We start from the raw sequence: 20,379 nt of genomic DNA on the forward strand, positions 1-20,379 counted from the left end.
AGCATTTTATGAATGTTTTGTTAACCTATTAACCTTACATCAGTTGAGTCATGTATATGGCTCTCGAGTAAGGTAATTTAAATAATGACTGATACACCTGTTAACTAATTCTCTTACTCAGAACGTGATCTCGCGTGATGTTTTGCTCATTATTCAAGTAGTTCGATTCCAACTTGTGCTGATATTTCAGGATTAGCATTCTCGCTCGCAGAAGGAATTTACGTTTCTTCAAAGCTAAAAAATAAGACGCTTAAATTATGTAAAATGGTTTATTAAAATGAGTCAAACGCACGAAAGAAAAGTAGTTATTATGTACTGAAAATAAATTATTTTTCCGTGATCAATGTTTACCTTTATTAACAGCTGAGCAAGCGAAGCGGCAAATGGCTATACGGCTAATTATACAGGAAGACATTTGTTTGTAAACAATTCTTTAAAGAAAACCTTTACTCTTAAAATAAATTGATTTTCAACTGTTGAAAATATCTTCTCATTTAAATCATTTTTCGGTGTCAGAAAAAAACGTGATTTTACTATCGTCTACAATATTTTCGTTTTAAAATTTCACGCGCGTCGTCATTTTGGATAAAATGTATTTTCCATGTGTTCAAATTGATTTGTAATTCCAAGATCGAGCAATAGACGATTTAATGGACATTAATGTTTTTCTCGGTCATTTTATAGTTAGAAAATATTCCACGAGCGCGTGTTGGATATGAGATGATAGATAGCCGACGAGGTGCGTAGCGCCGAGTAAGCTATAACATATATCATATCATATCCAACAAGCGCGAGTGGAATAATTGTTTTATTAAAAACATCCAAGAAATATTGCAAGATCTTGCTGATTTTGCTTTGCAAGAACAACCAGAAAACAATTTAATGGTCGCTATTAATCGGGCATGGTATAATGGCTCATATACCATGGCCGCTAAGGCAACCAAAACCTCGTAATTGCATTATACAATGGTCACGTTTTTAATAATGGCCGATTTGTGATGGCTGCTAAGCCAATCAAAACTCAGGAATGGCTTTGTCCAATAATCCTCTTTTTTAATATTAGGATGAGAGAGAGGTAAGGTTGTGTAAAGCGAAACTATCAAAACGAGGCGAGGAAGTTTATTCGCAGTGAAAAAGAATCAAGGAACCAGATCACCACCCTTGGTGGACCTTTGATGATCCGACAGAGATTCTCGTGTACGACTAGTAACCTCATTTACAAGCAAGCGGACCTGCCCGTGGCTAAACATTTCTGCTCTCCCGGACACACAACAGGAGACATGATGGTGTCCGTGGTACGAACAGGCTTCCGTAACATCATGGAATGACGCCATCCGGGGGGCCGTCTAATACTTACATGCCGAACTCTACAACCCGGCGGCATGAACGTGAATTTCAATTTCGTTTAAATTCCTGCTGCGCACGCTGTGAGCGACATTAGGCTGTTTTAGCAACCGGAACGGGAACGTCATCTGAGGAAGTGAGAGTGCGCGGAATGGTCTGGACACGAGTCTATGGGTATTTTTGATGCGCGCTCCTCGCGCGCGCCGTCGTCAACTCAGTGTTTCCCGTTCTGTTGCTAAATCAGTGTATTTGAATATCGCAACGCGTGTTTTACTTAACGACCAATGTCACCGATGAAGGGACAGTAGTAACGAAACGTCTGAGACTCGCAAGGAAATTTTTCAGCGCCTAGTGAAAAACCAAATTTACTCGTCACTTTTATCATGGCGCTACACAGTTTTAAACATAATTTGATTCTATAAAGGAACCGCTTTGTTCGGCAGTCTGGAGCTGGTTCACCAATGAAACGTTCCTTAAATATTGTTAAGGAAAATAAAATAAGCGGTATGCTCAGGCATAACAATTTCATAAAATCGAATCAAGACGGTTTTCGTGAAAAACAAAACGAAAAAAAAAAAAAAGGAAAAACAAAGAAAAAAAACAAACCACAACTACAGTACCAACAACAAAAGCCACACTTACCAGGTTTGGAGTTAATCTTTCGTCAATGTCGTTGCCATCGGTGTTTCCAGATTGTGTCGATTGTGACAAGCATCTGACATCTTTATTCAGTCAACCGCTAGTGGAGTTTCACTTTCGTGGTTAATTTTATGCACACTTATCTTTGTTTGGCAAATCTCAGACGAGCGTTTTCCCGCTGCAGAATTTGCTCTTGCCACGTCTAGTTCGCTCTAAAACTTTTACTACATAACTGGATTTTCTGACACTATTCAAGTCAAATGGCGTCTCGAATAGGTTTGGTTTTTAGTTGTTTTTTTAGAAGGAGCGGTAATGTTGCAGTGGCGAGCGGGTACTAGCCTCCATCCAATGTGGCGCGGGTTTCAAAGGGGGACTCAGCATCGATCATGCATATGGGGACCGCGTCTGTTGTTGGTTCTTACTTTGAGAGGCTTTACTTCGGGTATTTCGATATTTCCCCTCCTCAAAAACCAACGTTTCCAAATTTCAATTTGATCCGAAAACAGAGGTTCACAGATTTGAGAGTCGTTCAGTAGACTATTAAGTGTCACCCCAGCTCAAAAAAGTCAATTTCTGTATTTACTTATGTGAAAATAGGTTTTGGTCTGAAAATCTGTATCAATTTAGGGCTTTTTCCACAAAGGGGCACATATTTTGGTGTGAAACTAGTTAAGGATTTCAAGAGGCGGTTTGCACACCCCCACCATTTTTTGTAATCCGGCGCTTTCCTTAACCTGGGGGTAAAGTATTCTTCGGTTTTCGTTTACCGAGGCAAATGCGGTTGGACGGGATTCAGGTTTACCAAGATAAACCATCTGAACTGACATGTCTTTGTGGTTTGTGTTGTTATTGAACGAAGCACCATGATTGATTCACGTACCTCGGGCATCCAAAAACCCAATTACCATGGTAAATTGTCATGGCTCTTCTTGTGATCTTGAAAATATATCTTCTTGCACGTAACTGTGGTAATTTAACAAGGGGGAAGAACAGTCATTCACACATACACAACTCAAAGGTATTTTTCACGGTGAAGAAGAGCTTTTACAGTCCTGAGAACTATTGTGTATTTGACTAATTCAATCCGTCGATTTGATTGGTCATGGATAGTATTACCTGTATTGACCTAACACCGAGGGCAATTGAGGAGGTCCATGATCAGTTTAAGTTGCAACACGATCAACATCTATTTTCTCACCACTTAAAACTTGTCAAGTCATGCTAATTATAAGAGAAAACAAATCAACCAAATGTCCACCAAATGCCTCAATTTCCAACAGACTGATGAAAATTCGAAAAGGGAAGAAATCTCACTTTAATTAACGGTAAGGATATCATCAGATAACTTATCAAATTTGCACACGAAGATTTTTGTTTTTGTGCCGTGTTTAGAAAGAAGTCTCAAGAAACGGAGGGCAGTGAAAACGCACTTAATTAAAGGGTCTGAACACAAACGAATGTTGCGTCATTACATTTTACTGAATTTTATTAACCCTATACTAACCCTTTACAGCATCGTATGCTTAACAGTAACACACGAGTAACAAATTGTCTAGGAATTTTAGCATTATCCTAGGAAATTTTATAGTGAATTTATGTTTTACTAAAATATGTTTTGCCGAAAGTTTGACTTCACCATACTTCACCTGGAGTGTGCATGCGTAGAGTCCTAGTTAATTGAGAAAAACTCTGAAACGATATACCTAAGAAACTGCGACAACATGCAATGCAAGAGATCATCGTGTATGCGTTGAGGTTCCTTTTGAGTACACCTTCGATCAAATACGATTTTCATAGTTCGTACTAGACACGAACAATTCCTAAGCACTTGTATCCAAATTGCACTAAATTTTATTTCTTTCGCGTCGACACAAATTTTAAAAGTCGAACAGACACAAAAAAAAATTATTTTTAACTTCCCTTCCAAAGTGAGGGAGGTGTGCAGCTTTTCATAGCAAAAATCATGGATATTGTTTTTAATTTTTCTTTCTATCATTTTAAGGTAATTCAGTAACCGACAGAATCGTCCAATTTGAATTTAAGGACAAAAATAGCTCTCTCTAACTTCTTGAATTAAAAAAATTTAACGACTTTACCAAACATTTAATTGAGACTTTAAGTAAAGGAACGACTAGGCCCGTATGATTGTTCCACCGCGCCCCACCAGTACAATTGTTAAACCATTCTTAAACGCCGAATATCTTCTTGACGGTGTAGCCCTGCAATAAAATAGAATCGTATTGGTTGGTATCGTGCATTGGCAAATCGTTTTTTATTATTTGTTCTACGTACGAGGTCAAGAGGGACGGCATTTCAGTGAATTAACTTCTTTTCTCTGTAGTTCGATTGTTTGGTGCATGAAATGTTGCTAATTAGAGAATTGACACCATTTCTTAATGTTCAATCGGACTCAATTTGAGTGTGACCTTTTGGCAATAAATAGTCTGAACCACTTAATTTCTCCATAAATGGAGATGAAATAAAAATATCTGCGGTCTTGAGAAACTGTGGCTAAATTGTCACGTGATGCAAGTGACGGTTGTTGTTTTTCCGAGCGAGTGCACGAGCACGAATCTGGAAAAATCATCGCTTTATAAGTGTTTTTCGAGCCATTTTCCTCTGCAGAAGCCCCCATTCTGGCATCATTAAGCTGGAAAGTGGGTAGAGGCAAGCCTCTGAAAGAAAACAGAGGTGAGAGGTGGTTTCATGCGGACTGAGTCGCCAAACATGCCCACGAGTGAACAATTAGCAAGGAACCGCACAACGAAAATGCTGCAGGTATACGCAGGATCTGTAAAAGATCTAATCAGCCAAAATATAAATGACGAGTGAAGCTGTCTCTCTGGCCGTTTTGTGGATGGATACCAGGACCTACCAAGGCAATTTGGGCGAGTTTGGGGAAGTATAATATTCAATGAATTTGAAATTTTGCTGGTAGTACTGGGTGGCTCGACACTCATAAAAAAACTATGAAATGGAAAGGGCAGGAGTTGTACGCTCGCGCTATGGCTGAATTACCCAGAATTCTTTTCGGGCGTGAACAAGGCAACGTGAGATACGCAAGACTGGGTCTGATAAAATGGCTGAAGTATAGCCCTCAGAAAGCGTTGAGAGGAAAACTTCCAGTCAGATACCAAGGTCTGACGTTGAGGTTTGCTGTAAATGTAGACTTTTCATTTTTGAGCAAATGATATGGATTAAAAATTGACGATAAATAAGTGTAATTTTTGGTGTTGTTATTTGGCCGAAAAACTGGCATTTTGGGCTTTGTTGCCAAACGAACGGTGATTTGCAGCGAAAATCGGGAGGTGTAGTCGGTTTGCTGGGTGTGATGATGGCAATACACATCAGCTGGTGTCATTCACACATCATGACGTTGTAGCTTAAGTTAAACAAGAAGCAATTCAAAGAAGCAAGAACGGTGTCTTCGACGCAAATATGCGTTGTTAGGATCCAAAGGGTTAATGCACCGCACAGAAAATGATGTTGGCTGTACATTTTAACACAATATCTTCCGAACACAGCCAATCGGCATATAGAAACCATATTTGTTTGCGAAATTCGTCCCCGTAGTAATATCATTGTGTGTGCTAGGTTGAAGTTTTAAGAACTTTTCTGCGCTTTTGAAGAGCGCTTTTAGGGTTTTCGTACGCTACGAATTATGGGTAAATTTACCAGTCGCCAATTTTTTTCGGTACAGTGGATTGGTTCGTGTGAATTAGCCTGTGCTGTTGTTTGATGTTGTCTTGTTCTTTTGGACAACCCATCACGACTACTTACCGGCATAGCGTACACGAATAGGACAACGAGCAGAGCGATGATGATTATGATGAGGAGGATAAGAAGGATCCATTTGTATCGCCTCCAGATAATGTAACGGAGAGTCTTGAATGGAGACGTGAACCACAAGAAAGAGGTAGCTGGACGGCTGGGGAGAAAAGACGAAGCGTTAACTTTCATAAATCAATTTTTTGTTTAATGTAACCCCTTCCTGGGAGATCTTGAAAGACCTCTTCCTCAGAGAGCAAACCTCTTTATCACAGATCTTGATCATGCAAGACACATGCAAATATCACACCATTTTTTTTTATGGCAATGCCGTCTGGATTATGGGTCGACGACAAGTGTTTTTTCTTCACGTTATATGTAAGGCCCAGTTGAAACGTCGACCTTTACATGTGCTGAAACTACTGTAAATAAGAAAGAGCTTTCGTTTTTGCGAATTTGCATTAGCCTCGGCACATGTAAAGTTAGACGTTTGAACCGAGGCTTATTACGTGATCAGAAGTGAGAAGGCGATGGCTGCCGTCATTAATCCATTTTTTTTTGTTATTACCCACCCTGATATAGTACCTGATATAAATGAAAAGGTTAGATCACATGTACACACTGGGGTAAAGTCCCCTACTCGTTTTGAACAATGATATGGTTTCTTCAACACCAAGTACCCAAAATGCACCCTCCTACACCAAAGATCTTCCTCATCTACTGTACAAGCGGTTCATGTAAGGTGATGGCTGAGCTGACCTAAATCCTTAGATTGGACTTTTTCCCGGTACTTACTTCGGTTCCGCTAGCACTGGGTGCTGATTAGGATCCTCTCGTCCCTGACCCGCTGGTTTAGAGGCCGCCTCGTATCCAGCAAGGATCTCAATGGTCATCTCAACTTTGCCCTGCGGCCAAAACATGTCCAAATGAATATACTAATCACAAACTGCTTTTCCTTGAAATGTCACTAATCACTATTTCCCTACAGTTAATTTGTGTTTTCCGATCTAATCATTACAATCAAGGCCGGCACTAGAAGGAAAGGAAAGGAAAGTGGGTGTTACACTCTTAATTATAAGAACTTTTTGAGGCTGAAATTGGCCAAAAAAACAGTGCTAGTGTCAAGCGCACGCCCAGGCGCGCAAAGATTAAGGGACAACGTCTTAAAAATCATGTTTAAAAAGTGTTTCGTGTATCATCACCTTTAAACTTTACCAATTTCATTGGCACACCATAAATGATGTAGCTTATCAGTCATCCTACCTGAACTTCTGGCGCACCAGGTTTGTAACACGCCCACCAACCTTGCGTGCTCTTTTGGGCAAACAAGTCAAGGGTCTTTCCATTAAGACCAGGATCTTTCTTTGGGTTACCACAGTGGTCAGAGTCTGCACAAGGCTTCGCCAACTCATTCAAATCCAGCTCCAACTGACCTGTGTGGAAGTAGGTTGCAAATTAAAATCCATTATCTTGGTAATAATTGCTGGTCTTGATCAATTCGATAAAATACGAGTTTGGGAGACATGTTTAACTGAAGAAATGTAGAAAAGGGCGAGTTGAACTCAAGTTGAGTTGACTTTCTTCCTAAACAAGAACAACCTGTAATTTTACGAATAAAATTTTCTAGTTTCTCTTTACGTGGCAAAATAGTGTACAGTCAAGAAAGGGGAGTGCATAAAGATTAATGGCCTGTTGTGAGTTTTCTTCTTCTTTTCAGAAAAATGCCTGAATACAGTTGTAACTGTACTAAAGATAACCCAACTATTTCACATTTATTTTGCCTCTAAATTAATGTTTAGCTTCCGGGAATTATCCAGCTACTTAGACCACAATTTAGCACGCGATTGTGAAATATATCACAAACTTGGTAAAGAGAAAAACCCATGCCCTTCCCGGCGTACACCAGTCGAATGCCCTAACCACTGAGTTACTGGGAGACTGGTGGCAAGCAAGGTCATTTACAGAAAATATTCATTCATTTGGGTCAATAGTGGTTTCATTAAGGTGAAAATAATTACAACAAAAACATTAATTTATTATAAGAGAAAACACTTTTTACAATGTTAGTTACCCACAATTAGCTAGGGCTATTCGAGGTGGGTAGCATTGATAGTTGTTTACATGCTCGTAAGGAAAAGAAAATTAACAACACAAAATAGATTTATTACACGGAATGCCTGCAGGGCAGGCCGTGTCTAGGTTTGGGTCGGGTATCTTTTTTTTTTCTTCGTCGTAGTCAGAAATCGCCAAATTAATTTATGCATTAAAATATGTCCTCCCCTGGTAGGAATGTATTGTTCTGATTGTCTTCAACAAAAGCAGGCCAATCAAGATCTATTATTCGGGCACATATCACGAGAGAGGGGACCCACTCATCCCTTCCTGTGTGACGTCAAATCATTATTTGATTTATTCATTAAACCTTAATTAAATTCTACCCTCTCCCAGAAGGGATTTATTGTCCTGATTGTCTTGAAAAAAAAAAAAAACCCCAGCCCAATCGAAATCTATAATCGGCGCGTATATCACGAGGGAGGGGACTCACTTATCTCTACCTGTGTGACGTCAAATCAAGTGATCATTTCGAAAAGTTGACATTCATTTTCAGGAAATGCATGTTTATTTAAGCAAAAAGAACACACGAACATAAACAAAATCATACCTATGAAGTCGTCACTGGAGAAGGTGTCATTCTCCCAGATCTGCACTTTTAGTTTCGGTGTTGCTTTCTCCTCTGTCTCATCCAGGCTCCAAAAATGTTCCTAGCCAAGGTAATTTAAACTCTCAGAAACACTGATAGGAACAACTGTGATGGTAGATTTTCTATGACAGGCAGCTAGGCAAATTGCAATTGCCTTTGATTTATGAAGGTATGTGTAGTCTTCAACTCTTTTTATATGTGATTTTTTTTTACCTTTCATGATGTTAACATACTTCTTAATTTTTAGCTTGTCAAACACTTATATCGTGAGCAAGTTGCTCTGGAGACTGGAAAACCACTCCCTATGTATTTGACATTAAATACACTCGATTGCAAAAACGTTGACACCTAAAAAGCATTAACCGTGAACGATGAGACCCAATGGCTTTATGGGTATAAGTGTACTAAACCTATTTGCATAATATTCTATTCTCGTGCGACAATTGATGACCAAAATTAGTTACACGTGGTGAATGATGGAAAGTGTCCAAGTTGGCCAGCAAGGGCCAATTTGAGTGATATACAATTCGCGATTTGCCTATGTTCAAATCAGTCAATGAATTTAAGCAATTTTTGGTAGAAAATGTTTCGGAAGAATTAAGTCAGCACTGTATTTTTTATTGTAAAGAATGAGAATGGTAAATTATTGATTATGGAAGTGAGGTTATTGTTTAACCACTACCCACAAATCCGTTGGGTCTCATCGTTCACGGTTTATACTTTTTAGGTGTCAACGTTTTTGCAATCGAGTGTATATTATCTTATCTAATTTATCTTATCTTATCTTTAAAGTTGTGGAGGATTTAATTTTTACTACTTTACCTTTTTCTTGACGACCACCTTCTTCTCAATTGGTAGGTAATCAAAAGGAAACACCATTCGCCAGTTGAAGTTGCCATCACCATCCAAAGACCTGTTAACGGTAACGGGAAAATAGGAGAATGACGTCGTTGTTTACGTTCTACCTCTTAGCATACATCGAACATTATTATTATTCCACACATTGTAACACTGTCTAAATATGGTCATGGTGCAATGAATATTCATCGCCTGTGGTCAACAGATGTCCTGCGATATACGTTATTTCGTGTCTCGGGGAGAAAAGGGCAAAATAAAGATCGTCTACAGCTTTTCTGCGATAACAACGTGCCTTAGTGTTAATGTAATGAATAATAAAACAATTATCCTGCTCAATCTTTCGGACTATCCCCTGATTTTAGCCAACTCGGCAAACGGTCTCGTCGACTAAGTATCAGGCGATATTCCGCGCGAAAAAATGGACAGCATAAACTAAACGAGCATGTAACAGTGGAAATGTTTAAAATGTTCGCCGCTTTGGTAAAATAAATTCCTGGAAAAAAATACGTTATGCATTGTTTGTTAGATTCTGTTTAAATCAAAGTTTGATGCTCTACAAACTTCTATAAGTGGATCTTTGCCTGCATGTTTAGCCTCATTAGCAATTTTGGCTCTGAAAAGTTGAGCATGATTAGCTAAATATTTTTTGGAGAAATGAACTTTAAAATATCAGGGTTTTACAAAGAGTGTATGTGGCTGAGTGGCAGCCCTTTGTAAATTTCACAGTTTCACATATATCGCGCTGATATTCACCCTTGCGAAAACTATTACCTGTAATGAACATCAGTCTTTTCTTTGTCGTCCACAACATCGATCCACCTAGAAGAGAAGCAGATTCAGGAATGTGATTTTTTACATAACTGTTTGGAGATATTTCAGAAGCAAAACAAAACAAAACAAGCAAGCAAAAAGAGGTATTAGATAAAAACTTCTCCGGATACCATCAGTAATCTTCCACATGCTTTGAAACAAATAAGCAAACCAAAAACAAACAAACAAATAAACAAAATTAAAAATAAAAACAAAAACAAGAACAAAACAAGGGAAAAGTAAAAAACAAACAAACAAACAAAAGTCAAATACACGCACATAACACACACACACAAAAAGGAAAAACAACAACAACAAACAAACAAACAAAAAAACAAAGGGTGAAGGGCTTCTTTTGCTTTACCTCATTCACGTTTCGGTACTCACAGAAGGGACCATTTTTCACGACTATTTAAACTGTCCGCTTAATCAGAAAAAAATACAGGTTTGAACGTTTCAGTAGGGGATTTTATTGCCCACTATTAAAAAGCGAAGGAAGAAAACCTACGCTTTGACATAAATGTCGCTCATCATCTCTCCTGTAATAGATTCCTCCTCTAGGACCACATCTGTAGTGTTCCAGACGATAACTCGCAACTCATGTCTAAATGGACAAAGACAAAATCAAAACTACTTACTAGACTAATCAAATGTTTTTTTCTCTTTTCAATTATAGTTCGTTATCCTGTCACACAGTAAGCGGATTATTTTTTTTGAAAGGTGACTTTACACTTCTCCCAGTTTTTATGTGCATCTCTTCCAAACTGCAAAACATCTTTCCTGGGAAAAATTTACTTTCATTTTTTACTCTGACTAATTTACCAAAGTTTTGTGAATTCCAAATTAATTTTAAATGAAGGCATCAGAGTAAACGAAAAACCAAGGTAAATAAATATTTGAATTCATGATCTTATGTGGATCACTGAAGCAGATCTTGAAACCCTCGGCTTTGAAATGATCTAGGATTTTTCAAATTTTAGATGACGTGCACAAATGAAGACTTGCACTCATAAAACAGGATTGAATGGAATGAGTTGACATTTGCTTTGGACATTGCCGTTTTGAAGGTAAGTTATTTACTTACTTAACGGGCTTTCGTTCTTCGATGACAACGGGTTGTTTAGGGCTTCCGTCTTCTTTGGGAAAGATGTCGACCCACAGCTGAATTTTTCCCTGAAATGGCAAGTAAGGGTAATGAATAAAGAAAAGTAGAGTAAATATTTAAGGGCAATAAAATACTTATTCCTTCGTGAATTTTAAAGGATTGAATTAATGTACTGATGTATATAAAACGTTTTATTATTATTGTCATCATTGTTATTTATTTATTTATTTATTTATTTATTTAACTTTTTTAGCAAACAGAAAGAACGGTGTTTTTTCCTTAGCAAGACCAACCGAAGAACTGTTTTTTGTTCGAGTTGAGCACATCTTTTTAATTCCTTTATTTACGAACACAAAAACAGTCCATGTTTTAAATAATTTTCAAATAACTTGTTTTACCTGTTCTATATCTGGTTGAACCGGACTGTACAGGGATCTTGTTTCCACGTGCTCCGGTACCAAGCCGAACGTGTGGAGAATGTGTAGAGCCAGACGTTCATGGGCAGGTCCTACTTCCTTCTGTGGGGGAGTTCCTTCCTCTGCAAAGGGTGGAAAAGAATTGATAATAATATCAGCACGTTTACTGGGCGTACTTACTGCTATCAAAAGACATTCCTCTTCTATGCATTGAACAGTCAATGCACAAAAACGTGAAAACCCGTTAATTCGGCTGCCAGGTAGCTATTTCGGCATGATCGTATAACGAATTTATTATGTGAAATGGTTATTTTCACTGGACCCTGATAACCTGCAGCTGCACTGTTTTTTTTTTAGGATGAGAACATTGTTCTGTTGTTCCTTCTTTTGTCCTCTCGACCAACCATGTAAGACGCTGCAAACGGTGCTGGTTGCCTCCTTGTGTTATAAAAAGGGATCAGGCATTGTTAAAGGCATTGGCGTAATTAAAAGAAAATGCTACAAATTTGTATTAAGACTTGAGAGCCTTATGAATCCGGCCCTGGGCCTGGTCCTCCCAAACTGTGGTCGTGCGAAGTGAGCGAGATGTCGCTAAAATAAGACGGGGTCATTCGAGTTCTGGAGGGACGGCTCGAGCCACCTATTCTGAAGATCAGGGGGCCCGGTTGTTCAAAGCCCGATTAAGCTAATCCTGGGTTAACCTGAACTTTGATTCGAGTATATTTACTAATCCGTAAAGTTTGGTCGAAAAGATTTTTGTCCCTTAGTTTTACCTTAGACTTTTCTTTACAATTAACTTAAGATGAGCCCTTTAAATCATCTTTAATGAGTAAGATGAAAACCTCGGTTAACTTTTAATCGTGGATTAGCGTTAATCGGCTTTCGAAAAACCCGGCCCAGAGGGCTTGTACTGAATCACGGAGCTACTCAAACAACGATGGTACTGTATACTGACCAAACTGGGCCAAAGTGTATTCTCTGTCAGCTATGACAATCCTGTCGGGATTTTCCTTTTTCCCCTCGAAGAAGGTGAAAGGCTTCATTGTCATCTCACAGTACCTCTCCAGGATACTGAAGGGCTTCTCGCAGTGACGCCAGGCATTGGTTCCGGACCTAACAAACATAGCACAAGTCTTTAACAAAAGCTGGACGTTCATTCACACACACACACAAGGTGTTTATAAGGTTGGTTTCTCATTTGGTACTATTCCACAATTTCCATCAATGGTTTTTTTATAATGGTAATAAAATAAGTTAAATATATTCTGCTTAACGACGTTATTAAAAACACAAACTTTGGTCATTTGCCTATTGGGTCATTTGTCATTTATTGTAAGTGAGGATGTTGAGGCTGGCACATAACCTGTTAGTTTTTAATTTTGATTCACAAAAATACTGTCAATCAGCTTTATCTCAACAGAAGTTCCACTGCCAAAATCTTTTCCAAACTAAAAGAAGATTACATAAGCAGAAACATAACCCCCATAGACATCTCTAGATATTAATTTTCTTTTACCAAAAATCCTTCTATCATATCGCTATCATTACATGTGTTATATTACTTACGTGAAGTAAGTCTTCTGCAAGCCGCATTTTGCGTGAAATCGAGACAACAGCCTCTGTTCCAAGTCAATCACAGTCTCGCCAATCAGATCATCCCGACTCAGGTAGTCATAGTCCATCACTTGAACCGTGAGATCTTTTACTTTAGGAATCTCTGCTTTGAATTCGAACATCCTAAGTAACAAGAAAAGAGAACATTATAGTGTGCACGGACAGGAATTGTGAGCAAAAAAGAAGAAAATTACATTAAGCTTTGAACTTGAGGGAAAAAGGACAAAAAAAAAAGCATTCAAAAGGTATGAAAATTGGCAATCTAAATGACAGTGACGTCATTAGAGGTGATCTAATGTAATTCGTCGTGACGTCATCTGCTGCCAAGGGTCGTTCAACATCGCACTCACTTTCCAAACACTGGGTTGAGTGTGTTCGGTTTGAAATCATCTTGATCATCATATTTCTTCTTTCCAAGAGAGACGATAAGGTACGGATCAGCCTAAAAGAAAATATTTTAGAAAATCGATATCAGTCGACATTAGCTATTAAATATTAATATTTGTGAGTAAAAATAAAACAACATTTTGATTTAACATTCGATCGATGCACGAATGCTCCATCAATGAATCAGTGCAGTATTAATTAGAAAGAAAAAATCGCCTTGTGAAAGGACTTACCAATCCACTGGGATCTTGCGGCTGTAGCTCGCTTGCCTGAAAATAATAATAGTTTTTCGTAACGCTTAATGTTCAAACTTGAGGAGGAATATTGTCTCGCAGGAAGATTTCGAAGGAGACACTAAAAGGTCGTGGGCATAAAATGACCAGTGCAACTCACCATTACAACGTAGACTCGTACGGTGCATTCGATCGCTTCTGTGCTGGGAAGGTTTGTGAACATAGTTTCAGGAAGATCGGTTAGATTGACCTCATCAGGAATAGGATAAATGCGGAACGCTCCCTAACAATAAAACGCAGAAAGAGCTAGAATCAGATGAAAATTTTCCAACACAAAGGCCACAAAATTCTACTGCAACAAAATTATAAAAACGAAACAAAACGATGTCAGGTATTAGAGTCAAAGGGGAAGAAAGCAAGTTGAGTTGTTTGAATTTGTGGAAAGCTCTCATGGAAGCTACCAGCATGCGTTTCCTATGCGAGACTTGCAATCGGCAACCAATTCTGTTGGCTAGTTCAAATTGGATTCCGCTTCTGATTAACCAACGGTGAGACGTTTTCTAGTCTGTTGCATAGCTGCGTATTCTGGGGCCAGGATTTGGGCACAGTAATCGCAACAAGAAGCAACAGCAAACTAAATAGTACCACTATTTTCATTGTAACTTAGGACCGCTTCAAACGTCACACTTTTGCTGTGTCGAATTCAACTCAATTGAGTTCGTAGGAAGTTTGGCAAGAGTTCGACTGGTGATTCAGACACCGAATTTCACCGAATTTCTGGCGTATTAGTCCTTCGCCAAGAAACCGTATTGTATACGTTGGAATGAAAATCAATGCTTGAATCGGGCCTTAAGTGCATTACTGCACGTGTCTTGGTACAGTATCTATTGTTCTGTAAACCAGTGGAGTGGTGTGTTCAAAGTGATTTTTTTATACGCATAATTGACACATGATATAATTTACCGAAAGAAATCGCCTAAGGCAGTTATCATGAGATAAGGTGCTATTTTTGTACCTTGAATTCGCCGACATCGGTGTCGTCATCGTCATCGTCTTTTGACTTGGTTTTGCCGCGACGAAGTGGAAAGGTTGCAATAAAGTCGTTAAAGCCCCTAAATTCGGGCACCTTCTCCAGTTCTTTGTGGTAAATCTAAAGTATAAATGATCGTAATACGATTATTACACTGTCTCGTTGAAAAAAAAAAGACTACTGTCGTTTCTTTAACAGTAACAAAAACAAAGGCAACGTCAACGAGACCAAGAACAGCAGCAAGGACAAAAGCAGCAACAATAACAGCATTATAATAAAAAACAACAACAGAAGTAAAGAAACAACAACAACAACAAAAAAACGAGAAAAAGAACAACAAAGGCAACTGCAATGGTAACATCATCATTATCATCATCATCATCATCATGAACAACAATAGCAGCAGTACCAAAAACAGTAACAACGACAACAACAGCAGGAAAAACGTAAATAAACGCAACAACAACGACAGCACTAACAAAAACTAGCAAAAACCGCAACAAAAACAACAACAACAACAACAACAACAACAACAACAACAACAGCAGGAAAACCATCACTGAATAAAGGCAACAACAACAACAACAACAACAACAACAACAACATCAAAACATATTTTACTTACCTTGAAGGTGTCGTAGCCCTTTGATAAGTATTTCATTGTGTGGTCCTGGAAGTCCGCCTGATCGCTTGATTTTTCGCCAGCCAAAAGTCCAACAAGCTGCAAATATATCAGAGGCGCCACTGAAATAAGTTCTTTGGCTATCAACACCATGTCTTTGCCAAGAGACAAAGAATTTTATATCATTTTCCAAAAGAGTAATCATAACATGATCTTAGTGGCCAAGCCTTAGGGTGGAAACGAGGATGAAGTAGACTGTTTTGATACCAAGCTCAGTGCTTTCATTTGAAAATGAAACTAGTTAGCACAGGAATAATAAAATTTTCATATGAAAAGCAGGGATTTTTGTATCAAGCAAAGTCAACTTCAGCCTCGCTTCTACCCGAAGGCCAGGTCACTGAGCACACAACTGTAAAATGTACTATTCACTGTCAACATAGTTTAATTTAATGGAACTGTTTAAAATGAATATGTTTTACCGTACTAAGGTGAAACCTTTACTTTCATGTAGAATATAAACTTCTAACTTTCATTTCCCCGTATGTGTGGAAAACAATCGAATTGTGCTCCAGATATCAAACGTTGCTGTTTGTTTATTGATCGTTTTCAAAAAGAAAGTTGGATTTTTTTCTTCATGCCTTTATGCTGAAACAGTTAATAAAAAATACAAACCTTTTCTGCTTTAGATGTTCTCCCAGTACCTCTAGCACCAGCCAAGGAAGCAAAGTATTTGGACCACCAGTCAAACCTGTTTCCGTCCTGTTGAATCATAATCATACAAAAGAGTTAACGCGTTTCGACTCTTTAGTTCTTGTTATACTAGTACTATAAATATTATAAGAAGTAGTATCAGCAGCAGTAGCAGTAGAAGTAGTAGTAGAAGTCGGTTATAGTAGAATTTGTTGTAAGGTAACACGTGACAGTACTTATAAAATGATAAACATTTGGCCCTCACAATTAAAAAACAAAACTGTAAACTACAAAAAGATCTTACTACATCCTAAATTTAAAAATGTATAAGAAAATGATAACAATGTCAACAATTGTTAAAAGAGCAGTAAAAAGAGTTTTAAGGATCTTAAAGTCTCCAATCCTTTTTCTCTTCCTCCAATTCTTAGGTTGTTCCAGTCTCTTAACGATCTAATTGTAAACGAGCGGTCTCCTTCTGTATTGCGACGGACGACATCAGAGATTCAACGTACTTAAACGAGTGCTTCTTGTGTGAATCTCCGAGTTTAAAATGGCTTGTTAAAAGGCCATGAAGTTAATGACTAAAAAGTTGCAATATCTGCGAAACTAGAAAGTTGTTATGTATATTATGGTATGCTTAAACAAATTGTAAAGCATGAGTGTCGCAAATCTACACCTCTTTTAGCACCAAAGAATGGTTGATAGCTCCAAGCATGGTTGCGGCTTATGAAAGGACAAAGTTTTCTGCATTTAATGGCACTTACTCGAACATGTCAAAGACGGTGTAACCTTTACGGTTAACAGAAATTTGGCAAAAGTTCTAAAATGGTAAATGCATGCAAGCGCATTGTTCATTGATACAAGTACGCAGGATTTCTACATAATTAATACAAAAAGACACACATACTACAAGAGACCTCGATTACATTGATTATTTAAGTCAATAGTGGAATAGGAACAAGTTTACAAGTTCTTAAGTAAAATGTCGCAGAATACTGGTATGATCGTTAGAACTCCTCATGGAGAGTCCGTGACTGATCCCTTCACGGAGATTGCGTGAGTCATAACGATCTAAGAACTACGTGTGCGTGACGTATGACAAAGTGCATCATGGCGGTTTAATGAACTCGACCTGAAACACATTTTCTGAAGTGATAAGTGCGGATAACATTTACTGCTTACATCGATCTTCTTCTTTTCTCCTTCTTTTCCTTTTCCCTTGCCTTTTGCTTCAGCCGGTGGAGCGGCCTCTACAGCATCAGTTATTTCCGGCCAAATCTTCTTCTCAGGAGGTGCTGAATCAGTTAAATCCACAAGTACTTCTACAGAGTGGACACACACAAAAAAAATCTGTCAGTTGAAACTTGTAGAGAAATTCTCGAATTCAACTTATTGCGACCGGAATATAAAACAAACAAACATATAAACACAAAAAAAAAATAACAACAACTAAACGGCAAGGACTCGCATTACTAAAACAGAATCATCGCCACCATTACCTTCCGCACCATGTCCACAACATTAACATGATATATCACCAAAACAACAACGACAATGGAAATGCCAGCGATATCAATAACAACAAAATGACAATGACAATGAATATCAGTGCTAAGGAGAACTACCACCAGAAACACCACAATAGCAATAGCAACAGCAACAACAATAACAACACAAAAACGACAATTAATAATTTAACTACGGAGAATCACTGTCAATCTCAATCACAAGCAACATCCTTATAAGGTACACAAACAATAATCAGAACAACAACAACAACAACAACAACGTCATTTGAGGACGTGAGAGCTGAGCGCGCGGAATAGTCTGGACGCGATTCTAGTTCGACTATATATGGGTATTCCTGATGCGCGCGACGTTGTCAACTGACGTTCCCATTCTGTTGCTAAATCACTCTATTACTTCCAACAACGCTATCACCACCACAACAAAAGCAATAAAAAAACCCCGGCAGGATTGGAAAGTACAGGACAGACGTGTTTGGTAACGTACCATCTACTTCAGAATCTTCTTGTTTTTGCGATGAAGGTAACTTGCACTTGAACGCTCCGAGAGACTTGACCGAGTGGATACCAACCAATGGTTTGCGTCCAAATGCGCGGTTATCTTTAACCCGGATGTTAATTGGTGGCGAGTACATATCCTCCACGGGTAAATTCTACAGGAAATATAAAGGCAAAGACGGATTGAAAAGTTTATTTTTAGATATTATCTCGCACTGACTAGCAATTACAACTACCTGGTATACAGTCAACTATTGCCAAAGGGAAATTGTACAAAAATATAATCCAATTCATTTACATAGACTCCTAAAAAGGATAATTTATTCTCGAAATTTTACATATTTATTAGCAACATAGCCTAACGCCAAATACTTTCACCTATACCACTCATCGACGTATAAATCCTAGCAGTATGCGGGATGTTTGTTACATGAACCTAGTTTTATGGCCCTACTGGCTCCCACGATTCTCCTGTAGCTCATTGCTTAAGCGTCCCAAATAGTAATCGGAAGGCCATACGTTCGGCTCATGTTCGGATCTTCTTTTTCCGAGTGAGCCTGTGTCGCATAAATCAATTAAATTCTTCCAAGGAGAGGCTGAATTTGTTATTGCAATCCTCAAGGGTTACAATTTTATTAGATGAAAGTAACTAAGCCGCTCTTTCCTACGCTGTAGTTCATTGTTAAATTTTACAACGAAGGATTTTGCAATTTCTCTCTGTTTTGAGCTCTGTAGCTCTTGTGTGTGACAAGCACAGTTATTTATGTAAACAGTATCTTACCAGTATCTGTCTCTCCAGGACTGGTTCAGCAAAATTTGGCGTCTTGCTAGTGTTCTCTATGGTCTGTGAAGGGATGATCGTTCCCATGCATTCAAACTCAATTGAAGGAGACGTCACCTTGGCTAACTGGAATTTCTTCATGTTCCGCACTCCCCAACAAAGAACCTGAAAAAAACGTTCATGTTTTAATACTAGCAAATTCTCCAGCGAAATGTTTGATGGACAAAAAACTGTACAAACATTCATCGTAAATGAAAATTCGCCCAAAACATGGGTTTCTAAAGGTTCCATCACCGATGGAACTACGTACGACACAACATATAGTGGTCAGCAACGATTTTTTGTTCAGTGGGTTAGTTCTCTAAGGTTGCGTTCAAGTGACCGTATTAAGGAATACGAATGAGTGGAATAGCTGTTGAATTTATCTTTTTAGGAAATGTGGGAAGAGATTTCTGCAAACATTTGATGTAATAGATCAAACACGAGGCCTCCGATTTCCAAACACCGAGAAGTAGGTTGGAAAAAAGAGGCGCAGCCGAGTTTTTTTTTAAAACCAACTTCGAGGTGTTTGGAAATTGGAGGAAACACTCTTTCGCGTGTTTTATATAGCTTCTCAAACTATTGATAATTCTTGGAGAAATTCGAAACAAAAGTTCACAAAATTTTATGATAATTAAGATCACATTTCCAAACCTCCTTCACGGTAGCAATTTGCTTTGTTTCGGCTTGATGAATTATTAATCAGTTTGAGCAGACTAATTCAAGAGCCGTCTCGTGCTCCAGTAACTCTTAAAGTCTAATATGAGGTATTTCTTGTAAGCGTTGGATGCATTTTTTATTTCCAGAATAGGGTCAATCGAACGCACACTAAAATACCAAAGAAGGCAATAATGTTATAAACTATTTTCGTAATAGCGTGATCAACTAACGCAAAATCCTGCACAGAGAAGTCAGTCATGTGGCCAGTAGGTAATACAGAGGCATGAAAACTGAAAAGAAATACATATTACTATGTTTTGGGGAACCAATTAGTTCTTAAAGGACGGTAGTTACTAGTCTCACTACAGGAGTTAGTACATACCTCGACTGCAGTTCTCTGAACCACAGGTCTCACTATGCTGCGTACAGGATACACGTCTCCGCGCTTGCCGGGTGGGTGGGGAAGCTTAGCTCCTTCGTCCTATCAAAACAAAAATAAACCTTATTTTTTTTCTAAATCATCTCAAGTAATCAAATTAACTTAAACAAGCACGACGCAAAACGTACATGTGGTTTTCAATATATACCACGCGATGTACGATGCACGTTGCACAACGCACGAAATGTGGTACACAATAAGCGTTGCACGACACACGAG

The 20,379-nt window shown here is 38.4% G+C and overlaps 1 protein-coding gene across 1 annotated transcript in view; it reads right to left on the reverse strand.

The window, feature by feature from the left end:
• Window positions 1-3,451: 3,451 nt before the first annotated feature.
• The window catches only part of LOC146465968 (myoferlin-like), a 44,778-nt gene continuing 27,850 nt past the window's right edge, over window positions 3,452-20,379 (reverse strand). Inside the window, exons 39-60 of the mRNA XM_085128294.1 lie at window positions 20,104-20,202; window positions 19,023-19,187; window positions 18,231-18,396; window positions 17,400-17,539; window positions 16,200-16,286; window positions 15,531-15,626; window positions 14,891-15,025; window positions 14,036-14,158; window positions 13,876-13,911; window positions 13,606-13,697; window positions 13,208-13,378; window positions 12,597-12,754; window positions 11,624-11,763; window positions 11,205-11,293; window positions 10,629-10,724; window positions 10,082-10,129; window positions 9,275-9,365; window positions 8,414-8,513; window positions 7,015-7,184; window positions 6,547-6,656; window positions 5,764-5,911; window positions 3,452-4,202 (exon numbers count right to left, since the gene is read on the reverse strand). Of these exons, the coding sequence (XP_084984420.1) occupies window positions 4,170-4,202; window positions 5,764-5,911; window positions 6,547-6,656; window positions 7,015-7,184; window positions 8,414-8,513; window positions 9,275-9,365; window positions 10,082-10,129; window positions 10,629-10,724; window positions 11,205-11,293; window positions 11,624-11,763; window positions 12,597-12,754; window positions 13,208-13,378; window positions 13,606-13,697; window positions 13,876-13,911; window positions 14,036-14,158; window positions 14,891-15,025; window positions 15,531-15,626; window positions 16,200-16,286; window positions 17,400-17,539; window positions 18,231-18,396; window positions 19,023-19,187; window positions 20,104-20,202 (2,493 nt within the window). The 3' untranslated portion in view covers window positions 3,452-4,169. The remainder of the gene's footprint in view (window positions 4,203-5,763; window positions 5,912-6,546; window positions 6,657-7,014; window positions 7,185-8,413; window positions 8,514-9,274; window positions 9,366-10,081; window positions 10,130-10,628; window positions 10,725-11,204; window positions 11,294-11,623; window positions 11,764-12,596; window positions 12,755-13,207; window positions 13,379-13,605; window positions 13,698-13,875; window positions 13,912-14,035; window positions 14,159-14,890; window positions 15,026-15,530; window positions 15,627-16,199; window positions 16,287-17,399; window positions 17,540-18,230; window positions 18,397-19,022; window positions 19,188-20,103; window positions 20,203-20,379) is intronic.

The sequence above is a fragment of the Pavona decussata genome, unplaced genomic scaffold (genome assembly GCF_977016875.1).
Source record: "Pavona decussata unplaced genomic scaffold, jaPavDecu1.1 SCAFFOLD_155, whole genome shotgun sequence".
Lineage (NCBI taxonomy): Eukaryota > Metazoa > Cnidaria > Anthozoa > Scleractinia > Agariciidae > Pavona > Pavona decussata.